Source organism: Rhamphochromis longiceps, linkage group LG20, assembly GCF_057381845.1.
Source record: "Rhamphochromis longiceps isolate RC_006_pf linkage group LG20, R_longiceps_female_GT1.1, whole genome shotgun sequence".
Taxonomy (NCBI): domain Eukaryota; kingdom Metazoa; phylum Chordata; class Actinopteri; order Cichliformes; family Cichlidae; genus Rhamphochromis; species Rhamphochromis longiceps.
Genome location: NC_140576.1, coordinates 11,271,710 through 11,285,882, shown reverse-complemented (window position 1 = coordinate 11,285,882; position 14,173 = coordinate 11,271,710). Strand labels below are relative to the sequence as shown.

Genomic DNA, 14,173 nt, shown 5'->3' with positions numbered 1-14,173 from the left:
GGCTCAGTACAGATAGCCGAATGGAGCACTGAAAAGTGGCAAGTTAAATGAACTGTGTCCAAAGCCCATCTCTGGAGTGGGAAAGCACTGGAAAAAGAGCGCGCCGAGTCATCACCATTAGGCTGAGGCTCATATCCACACCAGTAACAGTGTGATTTATGGCCCCTGTATCTCCAGCCTCCAAACTCCAAATGAGCAACACTAAAAGAGGCGATGGGGAGGGCAATAGAGAGACACACAGAAAACCAAGGGTTTTCCCGTTTCTATCTACAACTTTACTTTTCACTCCAAAGTATGAAAAAATGTGAACAATGATGCTTTTGCTCCGGCCATTAAACAAATCCTATTTTCCTCCCACTGACTGTTTTGTTGTTCTCTTCCAATTTCTGGAGAAGCGCCAGGTTTGAGGAACGCATTTGTTTTTATTTTGTTGAATGTGGCTCTGTATTCAGTGCTGTCACACTATTTTGGCGTCTTGTGCATCCTTAGACAAAGGAGCTCTCCACACAGTGTGCGCAGGCAGAAACTGCTTGGCAAATTCCTTCGCATTATGCAGCAGGCCTTTTTTTTTTTTTTTTTCTTCTGCTTCTTCTTCTTTTCTTTTTTTGAAGGTTGTAGGGCAGCGGTGCAATTTCGTAATATTAGACAAGAACAAATGAAGAGAACATGCCTTCTAGTAGGTGGTAAATGTCAGCTTCTGCACATTCACCAGAAATGCCATTGTTTGTTTTCACTGGAGGTAATAGCATCATTTTCCCCCTGATTTTGAGTCATTGTGGAGAAAGTAGCAAATAGAATTGTTATCTTGAAGCCGACTGCCAGGCTCTCCACCTCTGCCCCTCAAGCCAATCTCATTGTTGGCAAAAAAGTTACATGTTGTTCAGAGATTGTGTTGTTTAATTCCCCTCCTCCACCACCATCAACAAACCCTACAGTAATCACTCAAATGCTGGTGTTCCTCTTTCTCTCCCTGTTCTATCTTCCATCTCCCCTCCCTTTCCTTCCCTACCTCATCGGTGATTTCAGCCGTATCTCTGCCGGACCCGACGGTATCCGAGCACTGCAGCGTGTCAGTGTACGGCTGCTGCTCAGACAATGTGACGGCCGCCTTAGGAGTTGGACAGGCAGGATGTCCCGGTGAGTCCTATTCTGTGTCCCACTTTGACCCGTCAGTGTGTCACGAGTTTTTAAAAAAAAAAAAAGGAGGAAAAAAAAAGTAGATAGTATCAGGCTGTTTGCAGCATATGGGCCTCGTTGTCCTTGACTGCAATTACAGTAGCAAAGTTGCAGAGCCGAAAAGTTTCATCTTAATCCAAGGAATAATTATGATAATTCTGCGCTGTATCAACAGAAAAATCTCTTCATCTGATGATCCTGACAAATGATAGCGCGCAGATGGAAGAGAAAAGGCTTGCATCGAGCTGTAAGCCAGGGGATACAGCATGGATGGAGAAAATGCAGACGGAGAAATAAGAATACGCAGAGATTTAGAAAAAAGGAAAATCACCTCAGCGCGCTTTATCCGCCTTTTTATTTGCCCAATAGGGTTTAGCTGACATTTGAGCCTAGCATAAATCTCTAATACAGAGTATCCATCACAGTAAGCATTATCCAACTCTTATAAGCTACAGGGATCTATAAACAGCAGCAGTGTAAGTTTGCTGTAGAAAAGTGAAATTCCTTGTTGCTCTTTTCCCCTCAGCTACCTGTCAGTGTAATATCTACGGCTCCTACAAGGGGACGTGCGATCCAACCACCGGGCAGTGCTCCTGTAAGCCGGGTGTCGGAGGGCAGAAGTGTGACCGCTGTGAGCCGGGCTTCTGGAATTTCCGCGGCATCGTGACAGAGAACATGAGCGGCTGCACTCGTGAGGAATTCCTTCTTTGTATCTGATCAGCTGTGCAAATGTGTTTTATTTCGATGACGTTCGTTTTATGTATGTTACTTTTCAATCCTTACATTTCCTCTCCACAAATGGTCTGTGCACACACACACCGAAAAAAAAATCCATGCACATCAAAGTGTTAACACGCAGAGAGGTTTTATTTGGTTTTCAGAAATCCTGAAATAGTGAAATAGTTAGTCTAGATCAGAGATGTCAAAGTCGGTTTAGTTCGTGGGCCTCAGCTTTGATCTCCAGTGGGTCTTGTCAGTGGGTCTTGTCAGCAACTTGTCAGGATCTGGAACTTTCATCTCCAGCATCTCCGCAGACATCTCCAACTTTCATAGTTTGCAAAGTCCTGACTGACTTGTATGATTCACACCGCCTGCTCTAGATACACCATCAATATTTCTGTGTGCACTTTTCTTCTGATCTACTTTACTTTTATAGTTACTGAACAAATTTTTTTTTCCAGAGTATAAACAATGTTAGTTATTCCCCCCAATGTTTTCTGGGAAGAAACCCAAAACCTCTGAGTCTGTAAAACTAAAGTCTTTGCCAAATAAATCCAAATCTGCATGGCTGGAATCCACTCTACATAAGTGAGAGTCATATTTCTCAAGATAAGAGCCATAGTTTGACAATACATTTCTCACTGAATTAATAGCAGTGCCTCCGAGCTACCCTTTTTAGAACAGAAGTTTATAAAATGAATATCCATAAAATATAGTCAGTCAAATTAGATTCTCTTCTAGTTAAGCTCCATATATTTATAGAGCTTAACTATTTGATGAGAGTTTTTGTGGAAAGATGTCTTACTTTGTCCTTTAGACCTGTCAAGGCTGTACTGAATGAACCATTCTCATTTGTATTCGAGTAAAGAACAGGGTCGGGACCCCTTGTTTGTCTTGGTGTAATGCAATATGGTGACTAGCTCGTATCCTGCCGCTGAGGTATCATAGGACATAGCTCCCCAAGTCACAGAGCATTTTCAGTCAACAGCAGGAAGCCTGCAGGTGCCTCACCCGTGGCCTGACCTTAACAAGGTTTACCCAAAGCAAGCAGACAGCACACCACACGCCAATACCACGTTCAGCAGGAGAGGAGTGGAAAACAACACACGTCATTGATTCCCGGAACATAATGGACTTGATGTCCTTCCCCGGCGTTGTTTTCCTGAGTTTCTCTTACGTACTCATTCCCCTCCTTCTTGTCCTCCTCCTGTGGCCCCTAGGGCTGGTTGAACTATTACCAACCCTTGATACTTAAGACAAAGATGTCTCTCAAGCACAACGCTACAGAGGCTAAGGTTGCTTCAAGCACAGTTTATACAGACTATAAACCGAGCTATTCCTATCTCTCTTCCTGCCGTCGTCGCTAATTGACTGGCCTTTTTCCCCCCTCATCAATCTCTCTCATTTTTTTTCCACCTTTCCACGGCAGCATGCAACTGCGACGCTACGGGCTCAGTCCGGGATGATTGTGAGCAGATGTCGGGTCTGTGCTCTTGCAAGACGGGAGTGAAGGGCATGAAGTGCAACGTGTGTCCAGATGGGAGCAAGATGGGCATGAATGGCTGCGACAAAGGTAATAAGAAAGAGCATCAAGGCCAGTGTGTGGGGCATTCAGAAACCAAACACACACATTTCTCTCCTTGGTTCCAGCTTCTCTCTATCATTCCAAAGTGGTTTTTGTCACTTATCTGATTTGTGGATCAGCCTGGAAGCAGCCATTTCTTTCTTCATCGGCTCTTTGCATCCATCAGCTTTACTGGCAAAGAAGGAAGTGGCTGCAAGAGAGCTGATCAATAGTGATTAGGAAAATACTCAAGTGTACAAATGGCATGTGGATGACACATTTCCCATTGATATTTTATTTTCTCTACACAGTTGTGATGATTCATTGTTCTTTGAATGTGTGGGTTTATACCTCTGTTTAAGGACTATTGATTACTTTTGATTAATAATAAAAACAGCCCTGGTGATTGTACAAGCCACAAAGCCGGTTGAAGGAAAGGTTAGTTCCTGCTGTGGGGGCCTGCAGCTCCTTGATTAAGATGCACCATCAGATATCGACTGAAAGTCAAATGCTTAATGAAGCCAGCAGTCCCAGCACAGTGGTGGGGCTCTTCGCCACACACCCTGCCAGATAAAAAGGACGAGTACTAGGAGGGTGCAGCACATAAAAGCAGGAGCTAAAGGGTGGGGTGCTCTAAGCCTCTGTGATGAAACAATGCAAAGACCCCACACTCACATCCAGGTGGGTGGATGGTGGACTCCCTGCAGCAGATCCTGCTGCGACAGCTTCAAGGCTTCAAACAGTCTTTAGGGGAGAACTGAGGAGAGATCTTGAGTGCTCACCTTTGGGCCCCTCAGAAGATCAACTTTTTTTTGTGCAGCAGTTTTGGAAAATTGCTGTGCATGCCATGAATAATTGAAACTCAGAGAATTTGGGAATTCTATTATCACTGTTATACGGTTGGTGTAAAGATGCTGAATACAGGATGAAGTCTTTCAGCTCACCCTTTCCACACTATAAAATCACCCCGAGTGCGACAAGTGGTGTTTTAACCTCCTAGGACCTGGCGTCCACATATGTAGACATCAAATTATGGGTTGTCTAGACCAAAATACTAAATTTTGCTCTTCAGGGCCCTGATATCCAATTATGAGGACATTATACTGACACTGTTCTATCCAAATTTAAAGCGAATGTCCTCATATGTGTCTCTCATTTTTCTCAGAAACAAAAATCAAGTAAAAAAAAAAAATCTGGTAATTCTTTGTTTTTAGATTCATCAGGTCCCAATCAGCCCAAATATCAAAGAGAAATAAAAAATGCATGCCATGAAAGAGTTCGGGTCTTAGGAGGTTAAAACTGTGGCACAATAGCACAAGTATAGTATGAATGTTGTCAGCAGTGCAGATGAATTGTTATTCGCTGTTTGGGGTTAAAGTTTTATAGCTAGACGGCTTATAACACAGTTTGTTGTTATACTTTGAAATCCCCTCAGGACCTGATCCCAGCATATATATCAGAACTGCTATCCCTGTACTCTAAACCAGCAGCTTATAGTCTGTTCCCACGTCACTGTTAACACTCAAGAGAGACAGAGTGACTGCTGTATGCAGTATCATCTTTTACGTTGCTTTTAAAGACTTTTTCTTTACATGTTTTGGTTATTTCAGTTCTTAACTATTGTGTTCAACTGTATTTTATTCTTTAATGGGTGTTTAACTGGCCGAACTTTTGGTACCTACAGAAAGGTTGACATTTTGATACACAGGAAATTGTAATGTTTTCAAAGAGCCAAACACAGGAGACCAGGATCAAAAATTCAAAACCTTAAGCATCAGCAAAACCAGCTGACAGAAAGTAAAGGTTGGAGTCTTGAAAGCATATTAGATGGACAAACATGATTGGACCTATACTAGGAACAAAGAACCAGGAATGAAAGGGCAGTAATACACAAAAAAAGCAAGGGAAGGCCAACATGAATAATGGAAATAACCAGCCCAATCTCACTCCCGAGGCGTAACATCCCGATGATTTGTCACGTTCCGCAGCGTTCCTGAGGAACGCGAAAGGTGACCTTCCGCGTTCTTATGTTACGCGCCGGGTTATGGGTGAAATCCAGCAGAATGGCGGTCCTGCGGTAATACACGTTCAAGCCATGTATTCCAGCCCTAACACTAACTAACCTGTACCAGCACTTTAGTGACGTTAAATAGTGTTTTCCAAAGCGTTTTAAGTAAATTGAACGAACACATGTAGATTGATTCCAAACAGTTCTCAAGTTTAATCGTTTCTCCGATCTCATCATTTACGAACGTGTTGGGTGCCCGGAAGTGTAGTATGTTGACGATTTGTCACCTAGTGTATTACTATATATATTACTCTTTGGGAGTGAGAACGTGTTGAAATAACACTCACAGGAAAGAACAAGGATTACAGAATAAAGGAGGAAATCACTACGAAACAACAAAACGTGGCAGAAATGTTGCCAGCTATAGTCTGATTTCACAGTCTCCATTGCTGTATATAAAGTACTCTATTTGAACAAAAGTGTTGGGCCACACCTCTTAATCTTTAAATTCAGGTGTTTTCAGTCCCATTGCCACAGACTTTTTAAATCAAGCACCTAACCATGCAGCCTGCATTCACAGTCATTGATGAAAGAATGAAGAGCTCACTGAATTCGAGAGTGGTGCTCTAACAGGATGCATAGATGACCCAGTACCTTTGTCCATATAGTGCGTACAGAACGTATAGCAGTGTAAACTTGTTTCTCCCACAGGTCCTGAAGCCCCAACTTCCTGTGAAGAGTTACAATGTAACTATGGAGCCACTTGCATTAAGGTGAATGGCCAGGCCCACTGTGAGTGCCCCTCACCTGACTGCGATTTGAAAAACAAAACCAAGGTGTGTCTTTCAAACTGTCTAAAGAAATAAGTTGTTTGAATGGAAACACATTCTTGTAGTTGCCTGTAGGGAGTTAACGTGTTCTCCCTTCGCTCCATCTCTGTCACTGTGGAGCAGGTGTGCGGCTCAGATGGGGTGACCTATGCCGACCAGTGCCAGCTGAGGACCATAGCCTGTAGACAGGACAAGGACATCACAGTGCAGCACTTTGGACAGTGCACAGGTGAGCCTCGTAGAAACCTCCATGCATAACGAGACACACGGATGGCCAACTGTTGTCAGTCCCTGATCAAAAGATAATGAGCAGTGCCGAGGGCCTCAAATTAACCCCATCCTGCTGTTTCTCCTCCTATCCATCACTCTGATTCAGAAAGTAAGGTCAGAGCACTGTGAGAGCACATTTATCTTAAAATAAATGTTTCTGCACACACTCGAGCAGCTGTGCTTATTTCTTATTAAGGTAATTCAAGTGCTGAAGAGTATATAATAAAAGCATCTTACACGCATCATGTTCAATAGCACTTCTGTATATCGAACAAGCCTGTCTCTCCTCCTGGTTTTAAACTGCCTGGTGAGAATGAAAGCATGTGCCACACTACAGGGATCTCAGAATTAAGATGGAGATTTATTTATTTATTTTGAAAAGAAAAACAAGTTTGACTGGAGTCTGTGCGTTGCAAACTCACCAGATAGCAATGACACTTCCTCTTTGCTTTCCAGTCCCTTTGTTGGGATTTGGCTTCATCTTCAAACCCCCTGTTGGGGAATACATCAATCCCTTCGCAGCTTGATGCTGCCAGGAACACGATGCTGCTGAAGTATGATTGCACATGTAGAGTACATGTGTACTCAGGAAAAGGTACAGCTCTTGTCCCCCCTCCCCTCCATCCCAGCCCACATGCTGATGGACATTGCTTGGATCGGTGTAATAGGCACTGGGACCCTTGCCAAGGCCACAGCTTTCATGTACAGTGAAGTGGTCTCGCCGACTGCCAGCTTGCGTCACAGCAGAATTCTAGAGACGCCGCCGGCAAGAGCAGGAGGAAGCTCTACGCCAGCTGTGGAGCTGTGGCCGCGAGCCACTGCCAGGTGTCTTACATTTTCAGGTAGAAAAATGTTCATTCACCTCATCATTTAGTGGATCAAATGACCTCATGCAGAGACACGCGTCCCTTTTACCCCTCTTCCCTGAGTGATCCCCTTCAGACTGAAATGGCAGTATTCCAGACAGGAAAGGATGTTGATATAGTGTATGTTGATTTGTAGTTTCAGGTAGTCGGATTTAAAAAAAAAAAAAAAAAAAAAAGGAGTATGCTCAGTAAGGAATTGACAAGGCTTTGATAAGTCCCTGAACATCTGGTAATTACAAATTCAGTGCCGTGGGTTACCAGCAAATGGAGCCAAAATCCAGTCTGGTCTCACATTCCTCTGTTGCCTGGCAATAGAGATGTGGGTTGTGTGTAATCCCTCACCTAGCATTTCTGCATACACAGAAGGCACGAAGACGCCTCGCAGTGGACTCTCTCTCTATCTCTACGGGGACAATGAAGAGACAGGCGAGCGCTCGGGCCCCACCAGCAGCCGCGGAGGATCTTTTAATTTCTTCACCCGGATGCGGTCGCACCGCGGGTTGCTGTTCTGGCGCTGCTGTCGGCTCGGGAGTTAGATCTCGAGCTCATTTCACGTGTGGCTGGGTGCGAATTAGCATTTGCTCTGCCTCCACCCCTCACCACGCCAGAGCCAAGCCCGCCCTCCCTCCCACTGTTTACACGCAGCGCTTCCAGACGCCGGGCCACAGCGCCGTGGCATGCCAATGCTCGCCGAGCTGCTCCGTGGTTTGACAGGAGAGCAGTGCCAAGGGCTCTGCTATAAATGAGTGAATATTGATCTTTTTTAACATCATTGATCTGTTGCAACTTTTTATTATACAAGGGAGCGTGACTGCTGCTTCTGCTGCTGCTGTGCAGTCTGCCGCTAATGGGCAGGCTGAGGAAAGAAATTACAAGCCTGCAGAAAAAGCTCCTCAAATCTTTCTGCCTGTGACAGAGAGCTGTGATGTTACCCGGCTCTCTCTGAAGTCTCCTCCAAGCAGCCGCAGAGTATGGGGAGGAGTATTGCCGGCTTCTTTGCTAGGTCTCAGCAAAAGATGAAGCGATAAGAGAAGAATCCTCAAAAAAATATGCATAAAACACTGTACCGAGCACCGGAGGGAGGGCATTTGTACCGGTGAACAAATTCTGGCAGCGGGAGGAAATGGCCACCATGTTGGCAATGACCTGCCTCTCCCATATGGTGTTATTACCTGTAAGTTTGTAGCAAATTGGCAACGAAGGCCAGCATATGGCACAGGCAGCCCTCTGCCTGCTTGCTAGTCAGGGTTCTGTTGCCTTCTCCTCCATGTCCTGCGATTTTTTTTGTGCCATTATTCACTCCCTCGTTCAGTTTGCCATGCCATGTTTCCCTGCTGCTGATTTGTTAACCTGTATTTTCCATCTGATTTAAACCCTTTCTCTGTCAGGCTCTTTTTCCCTATCATTTCCTCTCCTTGCCTTTGTGGCTTCCTTGTCTTTCTCCTCCAGTTTGCGCTTTCCGAATCCCTCCTCCTCACTGAGGGTGGCTGACTCCACAAACAATCTTAATAATCACCTGTCAACAATAAGTACACAGCTGAAGCAAGCCGAGATGACTATGATTTATTTTGCTCTCTACTCTGTGACATTACTGTCCAGTGCTCGACTGGGAGGAAATAAAGCAAAAAAAAGGCAAATGGACTGTTAAACGTGATTAAGAGAAGCGTCAGCTGAACAGACTGTGCTGTCAGTCCTTCTCTGCTTTCTCCCAACGAGCGCTCCTCTCTTGCTTTATCCCATGTCGCTGAGCTTGCTTCTGGAGATGCCCACACACCCAAACACACATTAGGCCCTTTCCAGGGACCAATCCGCTTGACGCTAAGCTTGGCACAAGACTGACAGGTGTAGCCAAGAGGAAACGCGATGCATGCCACCTTCCTTGGTGATAGCATCGCTCCTCTATGCACTCCAAATCTCTCTATTACAAATATCTTCCGAGCTTTAAGCTGACAATCTGTGCGTCTCCCGGGCTTTCTGCCGTCTCAGTAGGTATCACATTTCACACCTCGGTGAATAATTGCCGATCAACTAAGCGATTATAGCGGTGTAATTAAGTCCTACACATAATGTTAGGCGAATCCTAATGAGGCGCATGTCTACGGTATAGCTTTTTATTTTTTAATCTCCTCTTCATTTCACCTTCTCGCTAACACACATCTGTGCTCGTGGGACGGCAAGGAGCGAAGAAATAATGACAATATTGCCGTGACTGCTCGCCACGGCTAAATCTGAAGTGTTCGCTTACGTAGCATCTCCCTGCCAACTCACTTATCTCCCGCAGGAGTTTTTGTCCCATTTATCTCTCTTTTATCGCCAACAGTTTGTCCTTTTGCACCAGAGCTTTTTGCATTGGTAATGATGGGCTCTTTACAGAGAGGCTCTTCTCGCTCCCCTCACGTGGAAGGATTCTTTTTCTGTTGTTGTTTTTGTTGCTCTCTCTCTGTGTGTGTGTGTGTGTGTGTGTGTGTGTGTGTGTGTGTGTGTGTGTGTGTGTGTGTGTGTGTGTGTGTGTGTGTATTGACACGAGTGTGTTGTGGTGGCGTTGACGGATACTCATGCTCTCTGCAAGCAGCGCTCTTTGAAGCCAGAGTTAAAGCCGGCTTTTTTTTCTTTCTTTTTTTTCTGCCCCATTTCTATCAATCATTCATCACCGGAGGCACTGGCTGTTGGTGATTAAAGCTGTGCTACTGGAGGGCAGCGTTTGAATATGGATATATAATTCATAGGCATTGGCACAGCAACACACAAACATGCATATTGTGCACACGAATGCATGCCATATGTGTACAAACACAAGCACAAATACCCTCCACACAATGCGCTGACACCAACTGGAGTAGTTTAACCTGGTTTGGGAAACATAACTCGTCTGCAGGCGGAGTGCACATGCCCGAATGCGATGTGTCATCTGTTGGCATATTCCATTTTCACTCTTAAGACCCCTGAAACAAAGATTTCTGACATCTCATCCATTGCAGGCTTTTTAATCACGGGCTGCTTGTACAAACAGGCCTGTTTGTGTATGTGTGTGGTTTCTAATGTAATTACTTAATGACACTGGTGAACATCGGGGAGATGGGTTAGAAGATTAGAAGAGACATAATCACTCACTGAATACAGGAGTTATAGTGAGTGAAAAAAAGTTATAGTGAGCAGTAGGTTGTAATAATCATTAAGTGATTTTGTTATGGTTTATTGGCTAATTATGTTTTTTTTTTATTTCCTCTGGTGTGATTTTTGAGGTTTTACTGCAGTTAAGTAAAACAAAGTCCAACACTTCCATCTATGCTCAGTCATTCATCCATTCCTTGCTTCCTCCCCTTCCCTCCACCAGAAACCATCTCTGAGCCAGCAGATCGACCCACCCCAAACCCCCCCGCCACCACCCCAAGCGCAACCGTTGCTGCCGCCACCACCATCACCACCGTCGCACCCTTCCATCCTAACATGGTCCACGGCGTCCCGCCTCCATGGATCGAAACCCTCGAGCAACCTGCGACCACCACCCCCTTTCCATCCCCTACACAAAAAAGTGCGCAAGCAACCAGCCACCACTCCACCCACATCCAGCCGCAAGCGCCGCAGCCCAGCCCAACCGCTGCCGCCTCCACATCCTCTCGCAGCGGTCCAATTCCCTCGGCCGCCGCAGTCTCCTTCGAAGGCTCGGGTAGTGGGGATCCAAGCGGGGACGAAGCGACTGAAGAAGAGAGCAGCGGCATCCCAACGGAGGCCAGTGGGGCCGAGGAGACTGTCGGTAAATCCCTGCTCTTTCACTTCATTATCCATAAAGCTTTGGGTGTGTGTGTAGGGAGGGGAGGTTTTTCTCAAAAAAGGGGCTGGTCAAACTCATAGTCTCCTCTTAGTTCACATCATAATGCATTCATGCCATCATCTGTTAATTGAAAATGAAAAATAGGCACAGGCTTATGTATTTGTATGCAAATTGCTTTTGAGGAGACAAATGTCACAGGCAGGCAGGCAGGGAAGAGAAATCTTTGTCAACAGGTGCTGTTAGTGTCATTTCCACTTGCATAAGATGTATATCTCAATTTCAGACAGAAAAGAATGTATTTGCATGGTTCACTGTTGCTACATCGCCCATGCGTTTTTCTTCCTCCCATTCCACCAGCTCTCAACAGCTAGCAAAACAAAACCCAAGCTCTGTAAAATACACTCTAGATGGAACTGCTGGTCCGCATCTCAGGATCTCTGGAGCCTGACTTGACAGGCTGATGTGACTGGGAGGTTGAGGTGCGAGTGTGTGAGCCAGCATACCTTGTCACATGACTAGTCTCAAATCTTTCCCGACATGCCTTCCTGGGCTCTGGCGGTTACCGGGCCTCTGGTTGAACAACAAGAGGACGACTAAGACTTTTCAATCAGTGCTCTCTTTTTGATTTTTTGATTTTTTTCTGATGTTGCCTTCCATCCGTCTGTCCACCTCACCTGACAGCTCGCAGTAACAGGATAAGATTGATGGAACGGCAAGGCCCCAATGTGCTCTTCCTCGGCTCTTCCTCCTCCTCCTGCTCCCCCTCTCCTCTCGTTCCTGCTCCCCGAGTTTTAGATTTATTCTCTTGTCAGAGGCTGACCAGAGTGCTCGGTGATGCAAGGAGCATGTAGCTTGTCTGCAAAGGAGACCTGGCGTCTTGTGACTGTGTGTATATGTGTGCGTATGACTGTGTACCCAAGTGTGCCTGGATGTTTTTCCTTTTTTTCAACAGTCAGTTTGTGATTGTTTGATTAGACGATTTTCCAGGACAGTTTTGGATATTGAAATACTGAACTAATCTGTTTCGTCATCTGTTTTGTGTGTTTGCGTCTGTGTGTGTGTGTGTGTGTGTTAGTCTTATCTCCTGTTCCTCGTGTCACTGTGTTTGTCCAATCCAGAGTGCACATGTCACCATCTGAGCATACAAATGTGAGTAGGTCAGAGGTGCACCTTTTCACATTTTTGTGCCTGTGGTATTTTTGCAATCCGAACAAATCTGTGTGTGTATTTGTCGTTGTGTTTATCTGTGTTTATTTGACAGCTTTCATGGCTTCCATAGGAGTTGCACTGCCCGATGCTTCTGTAAATGTGCAGACCACATGCCAGCAGATGCCCCATAAACCCCAGCCTCCTCCCACCTTCTGCCCCGCCCCCTTCTCCCTCCTCCCTCCTCCTTCCACATCCTTTGACCGCATGTCCTTGAGAAGGACGTCCCTCGCCTCTGACGTGTTTATGGCTTGTTTAGCCGCTAGCTCTTTGCCTCGACGATTATTTCTAATCTCTCCGCGGCCATAAAGTGCACCGCCTCGACACCGAGACAACTCCCCCTCCGCCAACATCATCATTAGAGTGGACCGAAGCTCGCCGCTGTTATATACACACTCATTCTTCAGATAGAGCAAGCCGAGCCACTTTTATGTCTGTAATGTCCCAAGATAGCCAGATATGCAGTGACAGTAACACAAACACGAGTGTATGTTGTTTTTGTCCTCCTGGGACTCCTTGAAGGTAAAACTCACCCAATCTGCAGCGAGCAGTTATCACATCCTCCCATCATTAAAAGTGAGCCATGTGTGAGATGACTGGCAACACTCCCCATTAAGTGTTCTCTACCTGACAAAAAGAGATCCAGGTGTACAATCAGTTCTAGTGAAAATGCCACATAATCACTCCTGACAGATGCCTTTATTAGTGTCCAATCACTGGTCAGCACTCTAAAACAAACACACAAATGTGTGTAGACGCGAGAGAAAGTTGGAATTGTAGGTTTTTGACCTTGGAATCACTGCTGGTGTTGAGTGCCTAAAAATTGTAGCTCTGTTCTGGGTTTCCTACATAAGCTGTAACGTTTCATGAACTATTATGAGCCTCTGTGTATCACCCTCAGGTCCCACAATGGCGAGCACCACTTTACCCACACTTGAGGACAGGTCGTCCTGCGACAACACAGAGTTCGGCTGCTGCCCTGATGGCAAGACACCATCCAGTACTCCAGAGGGCGCCAACTGCCCCTGTAAGTCAAGCACACCTTTGAAAACGACTTTCTTTACTCTCTAATTACCTAAACATCTTCCCGGCTGTCTTCTGCGTCTTCTGTCTGTTGCTGTTGTTTCACCAGCTTCTGTAGCTCTTGCTTTGAGTCGCAGAAGCTCGGGCTCTGTTTGTATGGAGGGCGCCTTTCATGGGTCTTTTGAGAAAAGTAATTGGCTTTCCCTCCAATAGTGAGATGAGAAGACTGATACCGCTCTCATGCCTGTGCATTAAGTATGGAGCTGGAGCCAGGAGGTGATTAGCTTAGTGTAAAGGCTGCAAGCAGAAGAGAGCAGCTAACACATCTCTCTGCAAAGCTCACCACTGAACGCTTTGTGTCACCTTATTTAACAAGCACACACACTCAAATGTGGTAACGACGGTTTCAGAGGGACTTGTTGGCAGTTTCTTCTTCCTCCAAACTAATCGTGTCACAGCTCCATATTTAAAGCAGAAAACAAAACAAAAACCCAAATTTTCCAGCTGTAACCTCTGCTGCCTGAGGAAGTCCTTGTCGTCCTCCTCTGTTTGCGTGGCCTCGCGCTGTTTTGCCCCAGACATCAGTAATTGATGTGCTGTCTTGAGCTTTAGAGGGAAAAAAAGTGCAAAATGCTAAAAATAGTGTTGCAATGGATTATTGATCCAGACAGAGTTATCCGCACAACATATTGTTAAGGAATACTGTGTCGGAGGACAATTTCTGTTATTACAATAATT

General features: G+C 45.4%; 1 protein-coding gene across 2 annotated transcripts in view; it reads left to right on the top strand.

Annotated features, from left to right (window-relative positions):
• Positions 1 to 14,173, top strand: part of agrn (agrin) — a 276,576-nt gene that overhangs the window by 222,546 nt on the left and 39,857 nt on the right. For both annotated transcript variants that reach the window (XM_085393643.1, XM_085393644.1), the window contains 7 exons: positions 1,027 to 1,137; positions 1,703 to 1,867; positions 3,326 to 3,469; positions 6,180 to 6,304; positions 6,422 to 6,527; positions 10,769 to 11,188; positions 13,314 to 13,439. In XM_085393643.1, the coding sequence (XP_085249769.1) occupies positions 1,027 to 1,137; positions 1,703 to 1,867; positions 3,326 to 3,469; positions 6,180 to 6,304; positions 6,422 to 6,527; positions 10,769 to 11,188; positions 13,314 to 13,439 (1,197 nt within the window). The remainder of the gene's footprint in view (positions 1 to 1,026; positions 1,138 to 1,702; positions 1,868 to 3,325; positions 3,470 to 6,179; positions 6,305 to 6,421; positions 6,528 to 10,768; positions 11,189 to 13,313; positions 13,440 to 14,173) is intronic.